Genomic DNA, 17308 nt, shown 5'->3' with positions numbered 1-17308 from the left:
TGGTGGGAGGGGAGACGGGGAGTGATTACTTAATGGGAACAAGGAGTTTCATAGGATGAGGAAAAGTTTTGAAACGAGAGTGGTGGTTGCCCAACACTAAACATCACTGAACTGTACACTCTGAGGTGGTTCCCTTTATTTTATGTGAATTTCACCTCAAAAAAAGTTAACGGTGATGAAAATATTCTTAACTTAGACTGTGATGACTGTTGCAAATCTCTCTGAATAAACTAAAAACCCCTGAATTGGACATTCTAAACTGGTGAATGATGGTATGTGAATTACACCTCAACAAAGATGTCAAGAAAGTAAACAAAGTCAGTGACCAACTCTGCAAACCGCTCATTCAGAGGCTGGGACATGCATCACTCACTCGGTGCCCAGTCTGTCAGCGTGATGGCCACAGCCAGTGTCTGCACAGCAAGAGGGCATCTGCAAGGGCGCAGGGCAGGAATGACTTGGTCCTGTGGTTCCTTTAAAAGTGGAATCCCAAAGAGCAGGCCACACAGCACCGCACAAACCCTTCCGCAGGGCCCCCACAAAGAAGGACGGGCCGTCCTGCAAAGGGGGCTGATGTAATCCCCCTACCCCCGGCCCCTGCTCCTCAGGGGAAGCTGCCTTGTGCAAACTCACCAACGAAAACGGTGACACTGGCCAAAGCGCCCCTTTTCCTTGCCGAACACGATTCCACATAAAACAGAGCCTTCCCATCTAGCTCGGACTCTATATTGTTAACTCTCCTTTTCTACACTGTTGTGTACATTTGAAAATTTTAATTTAGGAATGTGATTTAGAGCTTGTGGCAGCGTGCTTGAAGACCTGGTTGCCCCTTCCTACGATGGAGAAAACGAGGAGTCCAGCCAGGACAGAAGGCAACTGCATACAGCTAGAAAGGCGGCCGGAACTCAGACAAAGGCCTGTGTCCACACAGCCCATCCCTGCTGGGGACCCAGCCAGCCCCCTCTTACAATGAGAGTATAAAGAACTGGAGAAGAACTTGGAGGCCACCCAGCCCAGTGCTCCTGAGGGGGACACCTCCCCTGGGGCAGCTGTAAACAAGGCCCAAGATTCTGTCTGGCAGGTTCAAGCCCCCCAGCTGTGCCTGATGTGCGGCTGGACACCGCTGACCTGATCCAAACCCCTCCCCAGTGAAAGAAGTCCATCAACACCCTGGCTGACCACCGGCCAGCCCCTTTGGAAAGTTCTGCACAGGGTCAAGTTTTAGAAACAGCAGCTCGGCCCCAGGCTGTTTAATTCCTCACTGCAGGCTGAGACACCTTAGCTCAAAAGGCCCATCAGCGCCAAACTCCAACTTTACATATGCAATTACTTTAAAAATAGCCCAAACACAAATTTTTAGCCATTTAGAGCCTGCCTGCTTTGCATTCTCTGTGAAACCTCACCAGACAGCTATTACCCATCGATAAAACAGAGCCTCGCCTCTCCCACCCCACTCCTGCCCTTGGAGCTCTCTGACCACCTGCCTTGACCCGGGAGCCTCTCTCATCCCCTCCCCCGTGAGATTCCCCCACACGCAAACCCGTCAGTGTCACCCATGAAGCTCATGTGGCTGCTGCCACCCCACAGTCACATCACTTTCCTTCATCAGCCCCAGCATCCCTCAAACCCGCTCCATAACACCAAAAAGGGACTAAATTTTTAATTTTGGTTCATTTTAATTAATTTAGACTTAAGTAGCTACATGTGGCCAAGTGGCTGCCACATCAGACAGCACCACCTGGGAGCCCACAAGCATTTAATGGCCACCTCCCTACACGGCAGGCATGCCAGGCCCCATCAAGTTCCCGCCCTCCGTGCATCCTGGTGTAAACACGGCCCGCCAGGGAGTGACAAGCACACAGGGGAACAGTACGGCAGGTCGGGCAGAGGGTGGGGAGGGCTCGAAACCCATGAGCTCTGCCCAGAAACTTCAGGAGAAACCACTGGGCAGAGCCATGCAGCCGAGGACACACAGCACTCAACGAGCTCTCGGCACAGGCGAGAGCTGCACTCCCCTGGGCACTGAGCCTGTAACTGCTGGGTGCACAGGTCCTGGGGGTGAGGTCGGAGGGCTTCCCACCCAGGCTCTGGGCACATGGTTGTTTTAGCCCAAGGTTCATTAACTCTTTGGCAGGTCCATCTCACCGCCAGCTCCTGTGAACTCACAGTCAGCCACAGTTCTGCCTCTCCTGCACGGCTGCCCCCACCGCACACCTGCCCTGCGTCCACTCAAATAAAGGACCCTCCATTCATCCGACAAAGTGCTGCACGTGCCCATCCTACTCTCCTTCCCAATCTGGGCTGACACATCCCGGAAGGCCAGCAACTTCCCTCCCAGGTGCCATCTGGGAAATCAACTTGTTTGCCCCAACCTCTACACCTGCACCCTAAAATTTCCTACAGTCTCTAAGGCAAGAGAGCGATCACAGTGACGCAACAGGATTTGACAACTACCATCGGCTCAGCCACGACTTACAAAATCCTGTTGCAGCACCAGCCAAATGCAGCGGAGGGCGTTCTCTAACCACTTCTGCACACAGGACATCAGGGCCTTGAGTCGTGGAAAGAAGTCCTGACCAACAGACTCAGTGAGATCAAAAAAGACCTGTGATTTTTATGGAAAACCTGTTAGGCCCAAATCCAGGGGAGACTGGAACCCAAGGTGCCAAGGTGATACCTGGAACCTGAGAGTCACACACAACTCTTCTCAATGCTTCTCACTGTCCAGCGGCCAATTCTGTCCTTCATTCATTTTCATGTCACTTGTGACTCCACTCCTCTGTAACTTTACATAAACCACGTCACTCACAGAGACCTCAACGACCTCATCAGGAAAAGAGAGCTAATGCCACCTTTCATGCCAAGAGTCAGGAGACTGAGCAAGGTATCGTTCAATGTCCTGTCCACCGAAATCTATTGTCCTGCTTCTGTTAACTGAACAGTATGTCCTTCAAGGCTTCCTTTACTCTGTTCAGCACGTCTGAAGTTTACTCTATCATCATCACGTTTCTACTTCCTTCAGATTCCTTTACTTCACCCATTATACACAACGTTTTCCCGTCTTAGGGTGAACCCTCAACTTTTAAGGTAATTCAAGATGACAATCAGATGAACTACTAGAAACCACCACAAAGAAGTGAAAAATATAGAAGAACTGCATGATAAAAATAAGAAGAAACTAAAGAATTACAATATACACATAGGAAAGAAGGTGGGTGACAGGAAAGAGACTGTTACAAAGATACAGAAGAAGAGCAAAGAAGAGAAAGAGGGAAACACAGGAAAGCCAAGAAGATGTCTTAAATCAACACAGTGCAAAAGGCACCCAGGGAAAGACCAGCAACAGGTGAGGACTTTGGAACATTCGATTAACCCTACCATTAAGGAAGAAACCCCCAGAGAAACTGAAAAACAATTGAATTAACTCTGCCCTGGGGCCTGGAGTGCCTGGGGGAGCCCAGCTGAGAGCTGGGCCCATGGAACGAGTGCCCTCGGGCACTCTATGCCCTGCACCTCCAGACAGACCCGGGCCAGCTGCTTCCTGGTCTCCTGGGCATGAGTGTGTAGAGACTTGGTGTTGGCACAGTTTCTGGACCACAGCACTGCCAGTCGGATCATATCTACTCTAAAGGCTCCTAAGTAATCACCAGATGATTTCACAACACCCACAGTCAAAAAGGCGTCCAACCTGTCCTGGTTTGCCCTGGGTCAGCACTTAGAGTCCCACGTCCTAAAGTCCAAGGCAAACCAGGAAAGCTGGTCGCCCTACAGTGAGGGCTATATACGGAACATATATCCGACCTTTCCACTGATCCCGAGACTCATATTATTGAAAATTCTCCATGAATCTCCTTCCTAGAGCCCAAACGCTCCTCTCTGCTATGTCTCTCCTTCAAATGTGTTCCTCTCATTATCATCAGGGAATAAATTCGGTCTCTCTCGGCAAAAGCTGTCCCGCATTCAGTATGTACCACACCCGCTGGCACTCCAAGAAATATTCCCAATATTTCTATCAACATATAAGTCAATCAGTTCCACACTTTGAGCTTGGTCTGTGTGGGGCCTCTTGGTTCTTCCTAAAAATCCAAAGTTAGGACACTCAGGGCATAAAGTTAAGAGGAGAATTTTAAGAATTTTAAAGGCTTATGCTTCAGTTTTTAGCTAACAAAGCAAAGCATATTTAAATTCCGGAAGGGTGGGAAAAGAAGCGAGACCAAAGAACTGAGATTTCCTTTATTAGGCACCAACAACGACAGTACCCTATGCATGTCCGTCCCTACCAGGAAAATGTGCAAGGCTGGACCCTCACAAAAACTGCCCAACAACGTCCCTTCTGCTCCCCGTTCTTCCTGAAGGCGCGGAAAGAAGGGCAGGTGCGGAGGCCCTCTCCGCGCGCCCCGGGCTGCTCCGCAGAAGTCCCCACGGGAAAGTGCGGCCGGGCAGGGGGAAGGGGGGCCCGGGAGCCGGGCAACGACCGAAGGGCCGCAGGTGCACCGCGCGGCGAGAGCCCGCTTCCTCCCGTGAAGCCAGGCCCCCGGAGACTAAACGAGGCGCTCGCCGCTGTCACCGCCTCGGGGTCACGGTCCCGCTCCGGGCCCGGCCTACCTGCCGCCCTTGGCCTCCGGGACCCGGGCATCGTCCGTGACGACCTGCGGCCGCACGGCCCGGCGCTGCCGCAGCCCATCCGCCTCGCTCATGGCGCCCGCGCGCCTGCTGCCTGGGTCCCGTCCCCGCTGCCTCCGGCCAGGCGCGCGGAAGTGACGAACAGGCCCCGCCTCCCTCCTCGGCCGCTCGCGGAAGTGACGAACAGGCCCCGCCCCTTCCGGCCGCCGGGGCGGGCGTTGCTGCAAGGCGCTTCTCAGCGAGTCCGAGCCAGGGCGCCATCCCGGCGGCGGCTTCTGGGGTCTGCATCGCCGCGTCCTCGCCAGCCGTCCCAGCCTTTCACGTCCGGTCTGACCTCGAGGCGGGGCCCACCAAGAATCCCGTGGCCGTTTCCTAACCGATGGGGTTAAGGGGAAAACGCGCCGGAAAAGGGCAGCCGGCCGTGTTCGCCGTTGTGTCGGTCACAGCGACGTTGGGCGGTTTGTAAGCGTGTGGACGGAGCTGTCGCCAGGAGCGGCGGACAAGCCGAGGGCCGCGCCCGCCGACGGACCCAGGCGATCTCCTCCCGGAAGAGCCGACTCTAGCCGGTCGTCGTGAGACACTTTGGGGTTTTAATGAGGAATTTTGCCGAAGGAGACCAACGGGCTCGTGAGGGCGTCCGGCAGATGACGGAGCTGAAGTTGGATGGGATTGGGGAAGACACTGGGAGGAGGCTTTCCCGGCAGAGGAAACCGGCTCCTGTTACTGTGCAGCGTCTCCAGAAAAGCCCACTCAAAATGAAACCCTGAGAATCGATTTCCTTCCTGCTAGGCAAGGCGGTCCCCAGGCCAGTGTGCCACGGCCTTTCTGGGTGCTCAAGGGCACCGGACTCCCACCCAACTGTCCCCAAGAAAAGCTCGGAAGACCCAGCGTGGGGGAATGAAGATTCCTTGTGTGAATCCAGGTCGGCAGGGTCCTAGAATATAGTTCAGGCCTTGGCAACATCTTACTTCATTCCCTGCGGGATGCAGCCAGTACAGCTGCTCTGCCAGGGATGGTTTTAACAGCGCTGCATGATCGGCCCCTTCCTACCTGTCTGGAGTATCCCTGCCCTGAATCCTGTGTTTCACACACTCAGGATTGCTTGCTATTTCTAATTCTGTGCCTCCCTGCCTTGGTCCTTATTGTTCCTTCTCTCTGTGATAATGCTTTCCTTCACCTCCACTTGGTCAAACCGGTTTTATCATTCAGGACCCACTTCATTTGCTGAAAATCCTCCCCCTAATTTCACAAGCAGGACATCTTCCTTGTGTCTAAGGCACTTTCACTGGAGTTATTTGTGTTCCATGCCAACTGAAAACAGCCAGGAACATGGCTGTACAAGAAAATAATAAAAGGTTAGGTTTATTCAACTTGCTGCAGCAAAGGAATGCACCAGAGGACACGTGAGTCTCCTCAAAACAGGGGTGTTATGGAAGGGTCCTCGAGGGGTGTGGGGCTGTAGTTGGCCGTAGATGGTCTTGGCAAGGATGGGTCAGAATTTGTAATCAGGAGAGCCACTGGAGGGGTCAGTGGTTTTGTCTTGGAGCACGTACTCTGCATGAGCTGAGTCACGTGTGTTGCACAGCATGGTTTAGTCCTGTTTTTCTGTTTGGGTGTCATGGTCAGGCCCACTTTCCTAGCTGTGGTTTCTTTCCTTCTCAGCCCCCCCACCCACCCTCCAGCGTAGCTCCCACCCCGTTCCTGGCAGGGGGATGGGACCACTATGATTGGTTAGATCAGGTCCCTGAACCTCAGTGGTGTTGACAATTGGGGCCAGATAATTCCTTGGAGGGAAGGGAGAGGGAGGAGCTGGCCTGTGCACTGTAGGATGTTTAGCAGCGTCCCTGGCCTCCACCCACTAGATGCCAGCAGCATCCCACCTAGTCGTGAAAATCAGTAACGTCTCCAGGCCTTACCAAGTGTCCCATGGGTTAGACCAACCAGAACCCACTCCCCCTCACCCTGAGCCTGTTCCAGCGGTGCTGCTAACCAGTCACTTGTTTTTAAGTCACCTGTGCCAGGAGGACCGTCCCAGGGGTTAGACACCACAATCAGAGTCTTGAGGCCTTCACAGTGTCGGCAACTGGACTGAAAGGCATGACATGAGGGTGAAAATAAACACGTTTGCCAGACAGCAGTGGCAAGTGCCCCAGCTGGTCACTGTGATTCGTGTTGCCCCAGGATGCTGTCCCTCTTTAAGACAGGGGTTCTCAACTTTAGCTGCATATTAGAATCATCCAGGAAGCTTTGAAATATCCTGATGCCTCAGTCCCATCCCAGAAATTCCAATGTAATCGGTCTGGGTTGTGGCTTGGGCATGGGTAGTTTTAAAGGGTCCCCAGACACTTTTTTTTTTTTTTTTTTTTGTCTGTGTTGGGTCTTAGTTGCAGCACGCAGGATCTTCATTGCGGCATGTGGGATCTTTCACTGAGGCGCACGGGCTCTCTTTGTTGTGGTGCACGGGCTTCTCTCTAGTTGTGGTGCACGGGCTCCAGAGCACGCGGGCTTTCTAGTTGAGGCGCATGGGCTCTCTAGTTGAGGCGCGCCGGCTTAGTTGCCCCGCGGCATGTGGGATCTTAGTTCCCCAACCAGGGATTGAACCCTCTTCCCCTGCATTAGAAGGCGGATTCTTTACTACCAGGGAAGTCCCTCCCCAGACACTTTTAAAAGCCGAAGTCGAGCATCACTGCTTAGAGAAGAAATAAGAAAGACATATATACAGCATTCCAGTTTGGGGGGGACAGGGGTCTGAGTCCAGTGTCCCTAAAATTGGAGACCAAGAGAATCACCCCACCACCACTTTGCTTTGGGAGCCTCAGAGACTGCCTGCGGAAAACATGTGAGAGGCAGCTCTGCGCCACGAGGGGCTGGGGGGGACTCAAGCATGACCCTGAGGGCTTGGGACCGGAGGGGCTGTGACTTGTCAGTGGGAACACAGATTATGATGAGGAACGGGCTGGGTGGCTTCCCACACGCAGGCAGTGTTTCCTATCATGACCTTGACGGGAGTTACCTGGGTGTTTGTTTAGGTCAATTTGTTAAGCTGTACATTTATGTTTTGTATACCTTTCTATGTATGTTTGTTATATTTCATCCCCAAAAATGTCTGAAAGAAAGCTGTTGCCTAGTTTGTAAGCTATCTTTGTCCAGATCACTTTCGTAAATTGAAATAGAAGGAAATGCATTTAGTGTTGGGCTTGATCAGTGATCCCCGAAACTGGACCAGGGCCTGGCCAACTGTGCAAAACACTTGGGAATTGTTAAAAGTCCAGATTCCCAGACCCCAACCTCCCAAAGACACCGCATCCTGACACCATCACCTTGGAAGATAGGATTTCAATATATGAATGGGAGGGGAGGGGGGCAAACATTCACGCCGTTGCAGGGGTCAAGCATTCCTTTTGATCCCATGGTGCAAAGATGGGCGTGGATGCCCATTTCAGTCTTGTTTCTGATGTAGACAAATTGGAATCACCTCAGGTGTCCATTAATAATGGTTAAATAAATGCTCATATTCAGTGGTTTGCCATATGCAATCAATGCAAGGAATAAGATGGGGAAATACTTGCATTATATTGGGAGGGAACAAACAAGTACAAAGTAGTATGTAAAGGGCCTCAGTAACTTATGGGAAATGCTTGGGTGAAGTGGATGTTGGAATTCAGAACCTTTCACATTTAAAGAACATTATGCATGACTTTCTGTTCGTGTGATGGCAGATTAGATAACTGAGACAACTGGCAGTGAGGGCGATGATGAACGAAATATTTGAAACATCTGCGTGAAGACACTGGCAAGCCCAGCATGGTGGTAACAGAAAGGGTAGAGAGAGGCCCAGGAAGATGAGCCCAGGGTCGGGAGCCACTTTTTCCCCGAGTGCGTTTGCAAGTCCAGAGGAGGAAGTTGAGAGGCCAGCCAGTTCCGAGACACATGTATAGGATTCCTCGTGAGTCCTGCGAGGTCAGCAACGGTTGCCATGGTGTTAGTTACCCTCCTTCCCTGTGTCACACCCATCCCTCACACTTGTTCCTGGAATCACATTCCTAAGTAAGAACAGGGAGGGCTGCATACAAGCCTTTATCTCAGGCTCTGCTTTCAGGGCAGTCGAGTCCAAGGCAGGAAGAGAGACTAGAACATGAGAAGTTCCAACATATGGGATGTCTGCGTCCTCAGAAAAGAAGCGAGAATGACAAAAACTATATTTAAAGATATAATGAATGATGGAGATATTTCCAAAATTGATTCAGGTGGACATCAAGCCACAGACCCAAGAAGCCCTATGGAGCCCAGGCAGGATAAATAAAAACAAGTCAGTGAAAAATAAGACTGTGGAACCAAAGACAAATGGTTTTCACAGACCAGAAAGGATCTGTTTGCTTGGTTCACCCTGTTACGCAGCAGAAATTCCCAATGATGAAGGAAAAGCCTCTAACTCAGAGTGGAGGTCACCACCCTGCCTCCTACCCCACGGAGTCACTGCCTCTGGGAAGGCTTTCTCTGGGCCTGCACCTGGGTGCTGCTGTCCCCGGCCCAGATACCAATACAGAGGCCAACAGTAAGATGCCTTAAAAATTATAAAATACAAATTAAATGTAGATGTTCCCCTAAGCTCTCGCAGGAGGGGATCTGAGCACGGGGGTCAAAGATGGAGTCAGCTCCATCCAAACCCAGCTCCGCCACCTTCCCGCCTCCTCTACCAAGTGGGGACAAGTGTCTGCTCAGGAGGCGCCGTGAGGATGAAGCGGGCTGAGGAGTGGAGCACCTGGCAGGGCCTCCTTGCCCACTGTGCTCAGCAGCAGAAGCATTTCTGTTCCAACATTGGGTATCGTGAGGGCTGGAGGTGGGGGCAGGTCAGTCTGCGAGGACTCGAGTTAATTTCACTCGAGTCAGGCCAAGGCAGTGGGGTGAGAATTCACACTACCTTTCCTGCACTACAGGCTCAGCCGCCGTGGGTGAGCCGGGACTGGCATGTGCCTGAATCACCTCGAGATTTACCCTTAGATAAATGTGCAGTCACATCACGACGGTCTCTGAGTTCCGCCTGGTCCCTGCGCTGCTTCCACACCATCCGACATCCGTCTCTGCTCTGCATTCTGCTTCTTGGCCACTCCGAGCTGGGTCTTTGTCAGGACATTTCAACCTTGACAGAAGATCCAAAGCAGGAGGTGAAGCCTGGGGCCGGGGTGGGCAGGGGCAGCTCAAACGTCCCTGCGCATACCCCAGCTGGGCCCCAGGCAGGCCCTGCTCGAGGCTCACCTCCGCATCCTGTCCTCTCTCGGTGGCCTGATGCATCACATGGCCAGGGACTGTCATGCTGGGAATGACCTTCACAAGCCCCCAGCAGCCAGGAGACGAGATCAGGGTGGCTTCACCAGAAGGGGGCGCTGGGCAACTGGACTTGTTAAAAGCTTCTATAACCCTCTCCTGCTGCCCTGCCCTGGGCCAGACTATCCTGATAAGAGGAAAGTCCTGCTGGGACTTCCCAGGCATCCAGAGGTGCAGATCTGGGTTGTTCCCCGGTGAGCCGCCTTTGTAAATTCAGCATCCTCCACAGCCTCCCTCCCCACACCTGGGGCTCGGGATGGACGCTGTCCCTGGGACAGCCCAGCTCCTGCTCTGGAGGAGCATTTCTTGTCCCACCTCTCAGGGCACCAGTTCAATGCGTTCTTCTCTAAAGCCTGCATCTCATCCACTGAAGGACACAGAAACCCTGGGCAGGGGGTGGGTCGCAGGCAGGCTGAGCTGCTCACCTGTGGGGTCTGCACGGGCGGTGCTTCCTGGGTGTGGTTTTGCATCCTCGTTCTCTGTGCTCTAGACCAGCACCCACGGCCAGGGCTCCATGTGACGAGGGGGTCTCGTGTCGTCCAGCCTGGTAGCTCCTGGCCACGTGGCACCTGAGTATTTAACTATGGCCACTGCCACCAAGGGACTAAGTATTTTATTTTATTGTTTTTTTTACTTATATCTAACTAGCCACCTGTGATTAGTGATTGGCCAGCACAGTGGTCTAGAGACAGGTAAGTTTACCAAATAACAGTCTAAGATAGGTGAGCGCTTATTGTGTATTTCCTCCCCGTAAGACAGTGAATTTTTTAAGTGTTCTCTTTTGAGTGACTAGGTCTCTTCCAGTTTTGTTCCAAGGATTATATTCAACAACAAAGAATAGCGTTATTTGATCAAAAAGCATCACCACAAAAAAGAAGAGTATGAACAAAATAAAGCTTTATTTGAACGGCCCTGCAGATCATTTTGAGGCCCTGGTCGCTGTCCCAGTTTATAGCTGTCATTTCATAAGTAGCACCCTAACCATAATCCGCCAAGTCCAGCAAACTGCTACCGGTACAGGTGGTGAGAGCTGCCAATCTGTGTGCTACAGCCAAGGCCACCCGTCCTCACCTTGTCACTGAGAGGCCAGCACAGCCACTTATGGCGGGTGTTGAGCACTCCAGGTCCCCGCGAACACGTGCACAGCTGCAGGGTACCGCCCTCTGTGGGGTGCAGGTTGGAGCAGCCCTCCTGTCCTCCAGGACCCAGCTCAGCAGGCCACCCTCCCAGCACTCCACAAGTGGGCCCTCTCATGCTTGGCTATCAATAGGCACTTTGCAACCTAATGGTCGACGTTGTCTTGCTAAGTCCAGAGGACCCAAGGCACGTTGGAAAAGGGAGAGACCTGGCTCAGAGTAGGGAGGTAGGGCAGTTTTCAGGGACCCAGTTCCGGCTGCATTACTGCGTCCGTGGCTTCCCTGAACAGCCCTAGGCATGGAGCACGCCAACTGGCTGCTGAGTGTCCAAGGCCGGGGGGAGGGGAATGTTTCCAGACCGCAAGCTGCAGAACCACATGTGACCGGAGCCCTTCAGAGCTGAAAAGCGCGCCCATCCCCACAGGTGCTTTTAGCGGTTAGATTTCATCGCACACAAACCAAGAGAAGTGGAAACATACACCAAAAACAGATGCTGTGGGCTTGAGAGATTTCAAGATGGCTGTGTTCAGACGGAGGCACAAACATTTCCAATTCGGATTTCAAGTAGGCCAAACGGTACCCAAAAGTGCACCCTCCAACCCTCCACATTTCCCCATGAGCGGAGGCAAAGAAGGAGCTTTTTGTAACTGTTAAGAAGACTGTGTACAAGTAAACCACACATTGCACATATGTGTTTGCACCATTTTTCTTTTGAAATATAAAAGTATAAAAATAAAATTTCCACCTTTCGTTTCTAGAAACACCTGGAGAAAACATGACTGCTTGTAGTTTCCAGTCACCTGAGCAGGCACAGGGGCTCCACCTTCCTGTGCTGTCGGGAAGACATGGGAATGGAGGTGACGGATTTTCACCGGGAAACCAAATTTAGGGCAAGTGGGAGAAAGCTCACCCTGTGTGAGGACCTGTCATGGGTCCCCACGTAGAGGGAAGGCCGGGACTTGGGGCTTCGTGTGGAGGGCAGTGTGGGTTCCGCTGGGGCGTCTAGGAACAAGCCGACTCGGGAGCTGTGTTCTAGGAGCGTAATTTCGGGGCCTGGCTCGGGGTCTCGGCAGAGCCATCGTCACTGGGCGGCCCCCCACTTGTCTTTGTACTCCTGGTAGGCGCTCAGTATCTCCGTGATGACAGTGGGGTCCTCCAGTGTGGTGGTGTCCCCCAGGTCCTGAGCTCTGCCTGTGACGATCTTCCTCAGGAGCCTCCGCATGACTTTTCCAGACCGAGTTTTTGGAAGACGTTTCACTACCTGGCAGGGAAGGCGCAGCATTAGACTTTGGGTGGTGCCCAGACTCCCAGACCGTGTCCGATGGCGTTGAGATGAGGAGGGTACTGCTCAAGGGAGGACGCCCCTCCCCGGGGACCCGACAGGAATGGCTGACGTGCAGCCCACCCCAGAGAACAGCGGGGCCGTGGCCTCTGGTTTCACCCTCCTCCATCTGGACCTAAAGCTGAAATCAGCCGTGGTCAGGGGTTTAGCTGAGCCTCCACCGGGGGGCTCTCCCCTACCCAGGTGGACCTCACTGCCGACACGCATTTCTCCTGCCCGCTACACCGGGAGGCTCCCAGGCATTCTCGGGGCGCCTTGTCTCCTCCCCCAGCCGGGGCCGTAGTTGGCTTTTTCTAACATAAGAAGCAAGGGGTGCTTAAGAGGAAAATGTCTTGCTTAGTGTTTGAAACGTAGCCTTTGACATTTTCCAACTACAGGCATCCAGCGTCAAGGCGATATGTTAAGGGCTGCCATTTGGGGGCTGTAACAGTGGCCTCTCTTTTGAAAGAGTCCAGTTAACCTACGGGGAGTTCAGGTGAAGCTCTGGTCACCGGGCCGACAGTCTGACCTTGTACGGCACCGAGTGAAGCTGGGCCCTCCTGCCACCGAGGCCCAGCTCCCAGCCAAGGAAGGAGTGAAAAGCCAGCAGGGCTGAGAAGGTGGCCCAGCTCCTCCTTGAAACTGACCCCAACACAGGCTCCCAGGCAGGGTCTGGCGGTGTTTCCTCACCAGCCCGGGAACCTCTGGTCCCACTCCAGGCCTCTGTTTACAATCCACGATGCTCCACGGCCCAGCCCGGCCCCTGCGCAGGTGGCTGTGTCTCCCTCCGTCCGAGGACGCAGCAGCCCACCGCCCTTGCCCACCTCCTGCCACCATCCCCCGTCAATGGTGGGAAGTGAGGAGGAGCAGTGCTGTGGCCCCTGAGGCACGTCCACTCACCAGGACCTGGTCGGGCACCGCGTACTTGGCGATCTTAGAGGCCACCACCGACCGGAGCTCCTTCACCACCACGTCTGCGTCACCCGCGTCATCTTTCAACACGATGAAGGCGAACGCAGCTGGAAGGAGAGCAGAGGTTCAGGCGCATCAGACCACGACCCACCTCCCGGGGCAGCATGTTTCACACAAATCGCCATATATCCAAAGGGGCTTTAAATCATAGGCCGGTGACCCTGTGGCAGCTGGTCTCTTTAGCTGCAGCCCCGAAGGTGCATTTCCATTTTCATTCAAGGTGGAAGTGACTCCACTGGCTCCTCTGGCGCCCCGGGTGGCGGGCACGTGTGGAGAGACCCTGGAGCCGTGACTCACCTCTGTCCGCACACCCGTGACACAGCTGTGACGTGGGCTGTAGGAGACTCACTCTCCACCCCGTGCGACAGGTGTGGAAACACCGCCCAGGCACTAGTCTCTGGGCACGTGTCCAGCCTGTGGACACCAGCCACGTGGCTATTTAAAGGTAATTTAAATGTAAAATGCAGCTCCCCAGTCACGTGAGCCACATGTAGCCGGGGCCCACCATGTGGACAGCACAGACGAAGAATGGCTCCGTCGAGGCAGGAAGTTCTGTTGGGCTGTGCTGGTCAACCAGTATTTTAGCACAAACACCAGGTTTTGTTTTCAATACTTCAGCGAGGATCAGAGTGGCTCCCACGGGCGTCCAGCACGTTTCTCCTTAACCCACCGGGGATGATCTCGCACACGGACCCAACTCCAACTCCATTTCTCTCCAAGTGAGCAATCGCTGTCCCAGCGCCACTTGGGACGGTCTGTCCTTTCCCCGCTGACCCACACTGTCCTGCCTCCAAGCCAAAGGTCTCTCCACAGCCTCCTTCTTCCTCACTGACCTGTCCGTCCCTGCACCGAGCCCACCCCATCCTGAGCTACACTCCCTGCGCACCACCTAACCCCCACTGGTCCTGTCCGTCTGCCTCTCCCCTCTCCCCCAGCCCCTCCAGCACATGAGCCCCCGGGGCAGGGACTTAGGTCGCTCTCCAGGTCTGCGTCCTAATCACACGAGACCTGGGGGCTCCCCTCCATCAGATCGAGTGCAAACAGAGACAGTGGGGACAAATACACACCCACAGCTTTTGCTGTTGTTCATGTTTTACAAGTGGACAAATGCTCAAATTTGTTAGAAATCAGGAAAATGCACATCCTCATACCCGATACACAAATTCTCCCCCAAAGCCTGGTAGGCAACGCCAGAGTGGCTTAGGATGCAGGAAAGGGCTGCTGGCGGGAGCGTGATGTGGCCCGAGACCCCTGAGATGCACACTCGAGGACCCGTCCTGTCTCATACCCTCGACCCCCAACATCCCCCCACATCCCAGCCCCTGTTATCATGGGCGACATCCTCATGGGCACATCCTTCTGTGGCAACTGAAAACGCTTTTTTAAAGCACTTAAATAAGTGTTCAATTTTCCAACAGGTTGGCTTAGAGACAGTAAGTAACAGAAGAAGAGCACACAGGCATAGCTGGGAGGCAGGTGACACTGGGTCATCATGCATCCTGACAGCAGGAGGGAGAGTGCCCAGGCCATTCAGCCGGGCAGTAGAAGTCAGTCTGCCCAGCAGTGCAGCATAAGGTCAGAGAGTGTCTGGGTCACGCCAGGCCAGGCCAGGCCAGTGTGACTGCTACATGCCTGGCATTACAACACTCGAGTGACCCTGCCCCTTCCCAGACCCACCGCTTAGAAACTGGCAGACTTTGGAACAAAGTGTGTCCCCAGTAAGGACCAGTCCAATCACTGGCTCTGTGCTCCCCTGGCCCATCGCTGTGCAGGGGGAACCACAGGTCAGACTCCTCCAAAGAGCCTCAGGCCAGTCAAGGAGCCGCTGCAAGGCACGGGGCGCTGTGACGGAGCACGTGTGAGGGACGTGTGGGCAGCACAGGGCATTTGCACACACTGTCCCTGACAGGGCCGCCAGGGCCCTGTGGACGGGGAGGAAGCTCCCCAAGCTCAGCTGGGCCAAACAGGTCACAACTGCTTGTGGGTGAGTGTCCTTAAAGGACGGCAGAACCAGGACATTTCAGAGTCCTGACTTTTTTCTAACACTTGTGTCTGTTCAGCCTCCTCACCCAAAATCTCCACTTGAGAGAGACGTGAATCAGCAGCCTGACCCACAAGAAAGCCCTGGCCCCCGCCCACCAAGTCTGCTTCTCCTACAGGAGCCCTGGCCCCAGGGCCAGGAGGGTCCTCGGGGGACACGCACCTTCTCCTTTGATGTCGTGGGGGTAGCCGATGACGGCGGTCTCGGGCACTGCAGGGTGGTCAGCCTGGGCACGACAGAGAACGCAGAGGTGAGGCAGCGACTCAGCCAATGACGACCACCCCAGACCCCAGGCAGCGGCAGCCGGTGGCGGTGCAGGGCACGGAGGCTGGCTGGGCTCACCATGGCGTCCTCAATCTCCGCCGTCCCCAGCCGGTGGCCGCTGATGTTGATGACATCGTCCATCCGCCCCGTGATCTGGTAGTAGCCATCCTCAGTTCGGTAAGCCCCGTCTCCTGTGAAGTAGTAGCCTGCACCACAGAGGGGGGATTCAGCACCAGCTCTGAACTGGGACCCAGCGGGGCTCCCGTCCTTCCATGAGGGACACCCCCTGGACAGGAGGAAGCGCCGAAGACCCCCTGCTGACGCAACCCCCCCCCCATGGAGACACCTCTCCAGTGCTGCTAAGCTGGTGCCAGTAAAGGGCAGAGGGGCTGCCAGACAGCAGGAGGCTGCGAACGTCTGGAAGCAGAAGATACGAGGAGCCCACTCGAGCTTCCCCAAGGGTGAGTGTCGCTGACATGCTTGCGAATGCAGAGCATCGGTTCCCAGGGGCACATGTGTACGTGAACTCCCACCCAACAACACGACACAAGCCGGTAAGACAACGACACGGAGACCGGGGGGAGGCCTGGAGCCACCGCGATTGTCGCCAAGGTGGCGTCCTGCTCTTCTCCTGGGAGCCCATGGCCTGAGCCCCTGGGAGAACCCCGAGCTGGACCACTCCTGGCTCAGAGGTAAGGAAGGGAGGGAGCGTTCACGCAACCCCCGGCCCCTCGGAAACGGTTCTGAGACCGAGTCCAGCGGTGGCAGGAAAGGCTCACCCGGGTAGGCCTCGAAGTAGGAGTCCATGAATCGCTGGTGATCTCCGAAGATGGTCCGGGCCATGCCTGGCCAGGCCTGGGACAGGCACAGAGCCCCGGACACATCTCCACCCTTCAGGACATTTCCCTGCAGACCCGGGAGATGGGGAGACAGAAGGAGTGACCCTCTCACGTTCTCCGAACTGCCAGGCCCGACGCAGGAACAGGACAAGTGCCCCAGAGAGAGCTGCCCGGAGCTTTCTCCTCTGAGAGGAGACCCTGCGGTGGGTGCCACACAACGGGGGAGGGCAGCCGAGGCCAGGGGGGCGGGGCATGTGGACGGGGAGACTCACCTTCTCGTCCATGAGAACAGGGACGATGCCAAACAAGGGCCTCATCGCCATGCATGGCAGGATTTCTGCCCCCTCCTCCGAGGGCCGTGGCGAGATGCAGATGCCCCCCGTTTCTGTGGGGGGTACAGGAAGAAACACCAGTGGGCCTGGGGCTACTGACACGTGTATCCAGACCATATGGACACAGGGTCCACACACACGGCTGCTCTCCAGAGTGGGAGGGGGTAGACCTGCCGTCCGGGGCAAGGAAACAGCCCCCAGTGACAAAAGGACCTCTGAAGAGAAACCAGGCTTGGGTGCCGGTCCCCTCCACTGTGGAAATGAGAGCGGGCCGGGGGCCAGGTTCAGCTCCAGGAGCCACGGCCCCCATCCCGTGCTGTGGGGACACAGGGACGGCGGAAAGGAGGGCGGAGGGAAAGAACGCCCACGGGTCCTGCCCCCAGGCATTCCTCTGGCTCCGGCCTCCATCAGCCTGCATGGGAAGGGCCCCCCCAAGACTCTGCTGTAGGGAACAT

The 17308-nt window shown here is 54.9% G+C and overlaps 2 protein-coding genes across 4 annotated transcripts in view; both read right to left on the bottom strand.

Annotated features, from left to right (window-relative positions):
- Nucleotides 1–4764, bottom strand: part of APMAP (adipocyte plasma membrane associated protein) — a 30145-nt gene extending 25381 nt beyond the window's left edge. For both annotated transcript variants that reach the window (XM_082428639.1, XM_082428641.1), the window contains exon 1: nucleotides 4606–4764. In XM_082428639.1, coding sequence (XP_082284765.1) covers nucleotides 4606–4697 — 92 coding nt within the window. In that variant the 5' untranslated portion in view covers nucleotides 4698–4764. The remainder of the gene's footprint in view (nucleotides 1–4605) is intronic.
- A 6066-nt stretch (nucleotides 4765–10830) lies between these two features.
- The window catches only part of ACSS1 (acyl-CoA synthetase short chain family member 1), a 41811-nt gene continuing 35333 nt past the window's right edge, over nucleotides 10831–17308 (bottom strand). For both annotated transcript variants that reach the window (XM_082428597.1, XM_082428596.1), the window contains 6 exons: nucleotides 16794–16906; nucleotides 16462–16588; nucleotides 15761–15888; nucleotides 15581–15644; nucleotides 13306–13424; nucleotides 10831–12345 (listed from right to left, as the gene is read on the bottom strand). In XM_082428597.1, coding sequence (XP_082284723.1) covers nucleotides 12166–12345; nucleotides 13306–13424; nucleotides 15581–15644; nucleotides 15761–15888; nucleotides 16462–16588; nucleotides 16794–16906 — 731 coding nt within the window. In that variant the 3' untranslated portion in view covers nucleotides 10831–12165. The remainder of the gene's footprint in view (nucleotides 12346–13305; nucleotides 13425–15580; nucleotides 15645–15760; nucleotides 15889–16461; nucleotides 16589–16793; nucleotides 16907–17308) is intronic.

Source organism: Balaenoptera physalus, assembly GCF_965194825.1.
Source record: "Balaenoptera physalus genome assembly, chromosome: 16".
In the NCBI taxonomy this organism is placed as follows: Eukaryota; Metazoa; Chordata; class Mammalia; order Artiodactyla; family Balaenopteridae; genus Balaenoptera; species Balaenoptera physalus.
The sequence above is the reverse complement of the archived record's forward strand: the minus strand, read 5'-3'. Positions and strand labels throughout refer to the sequence as shown.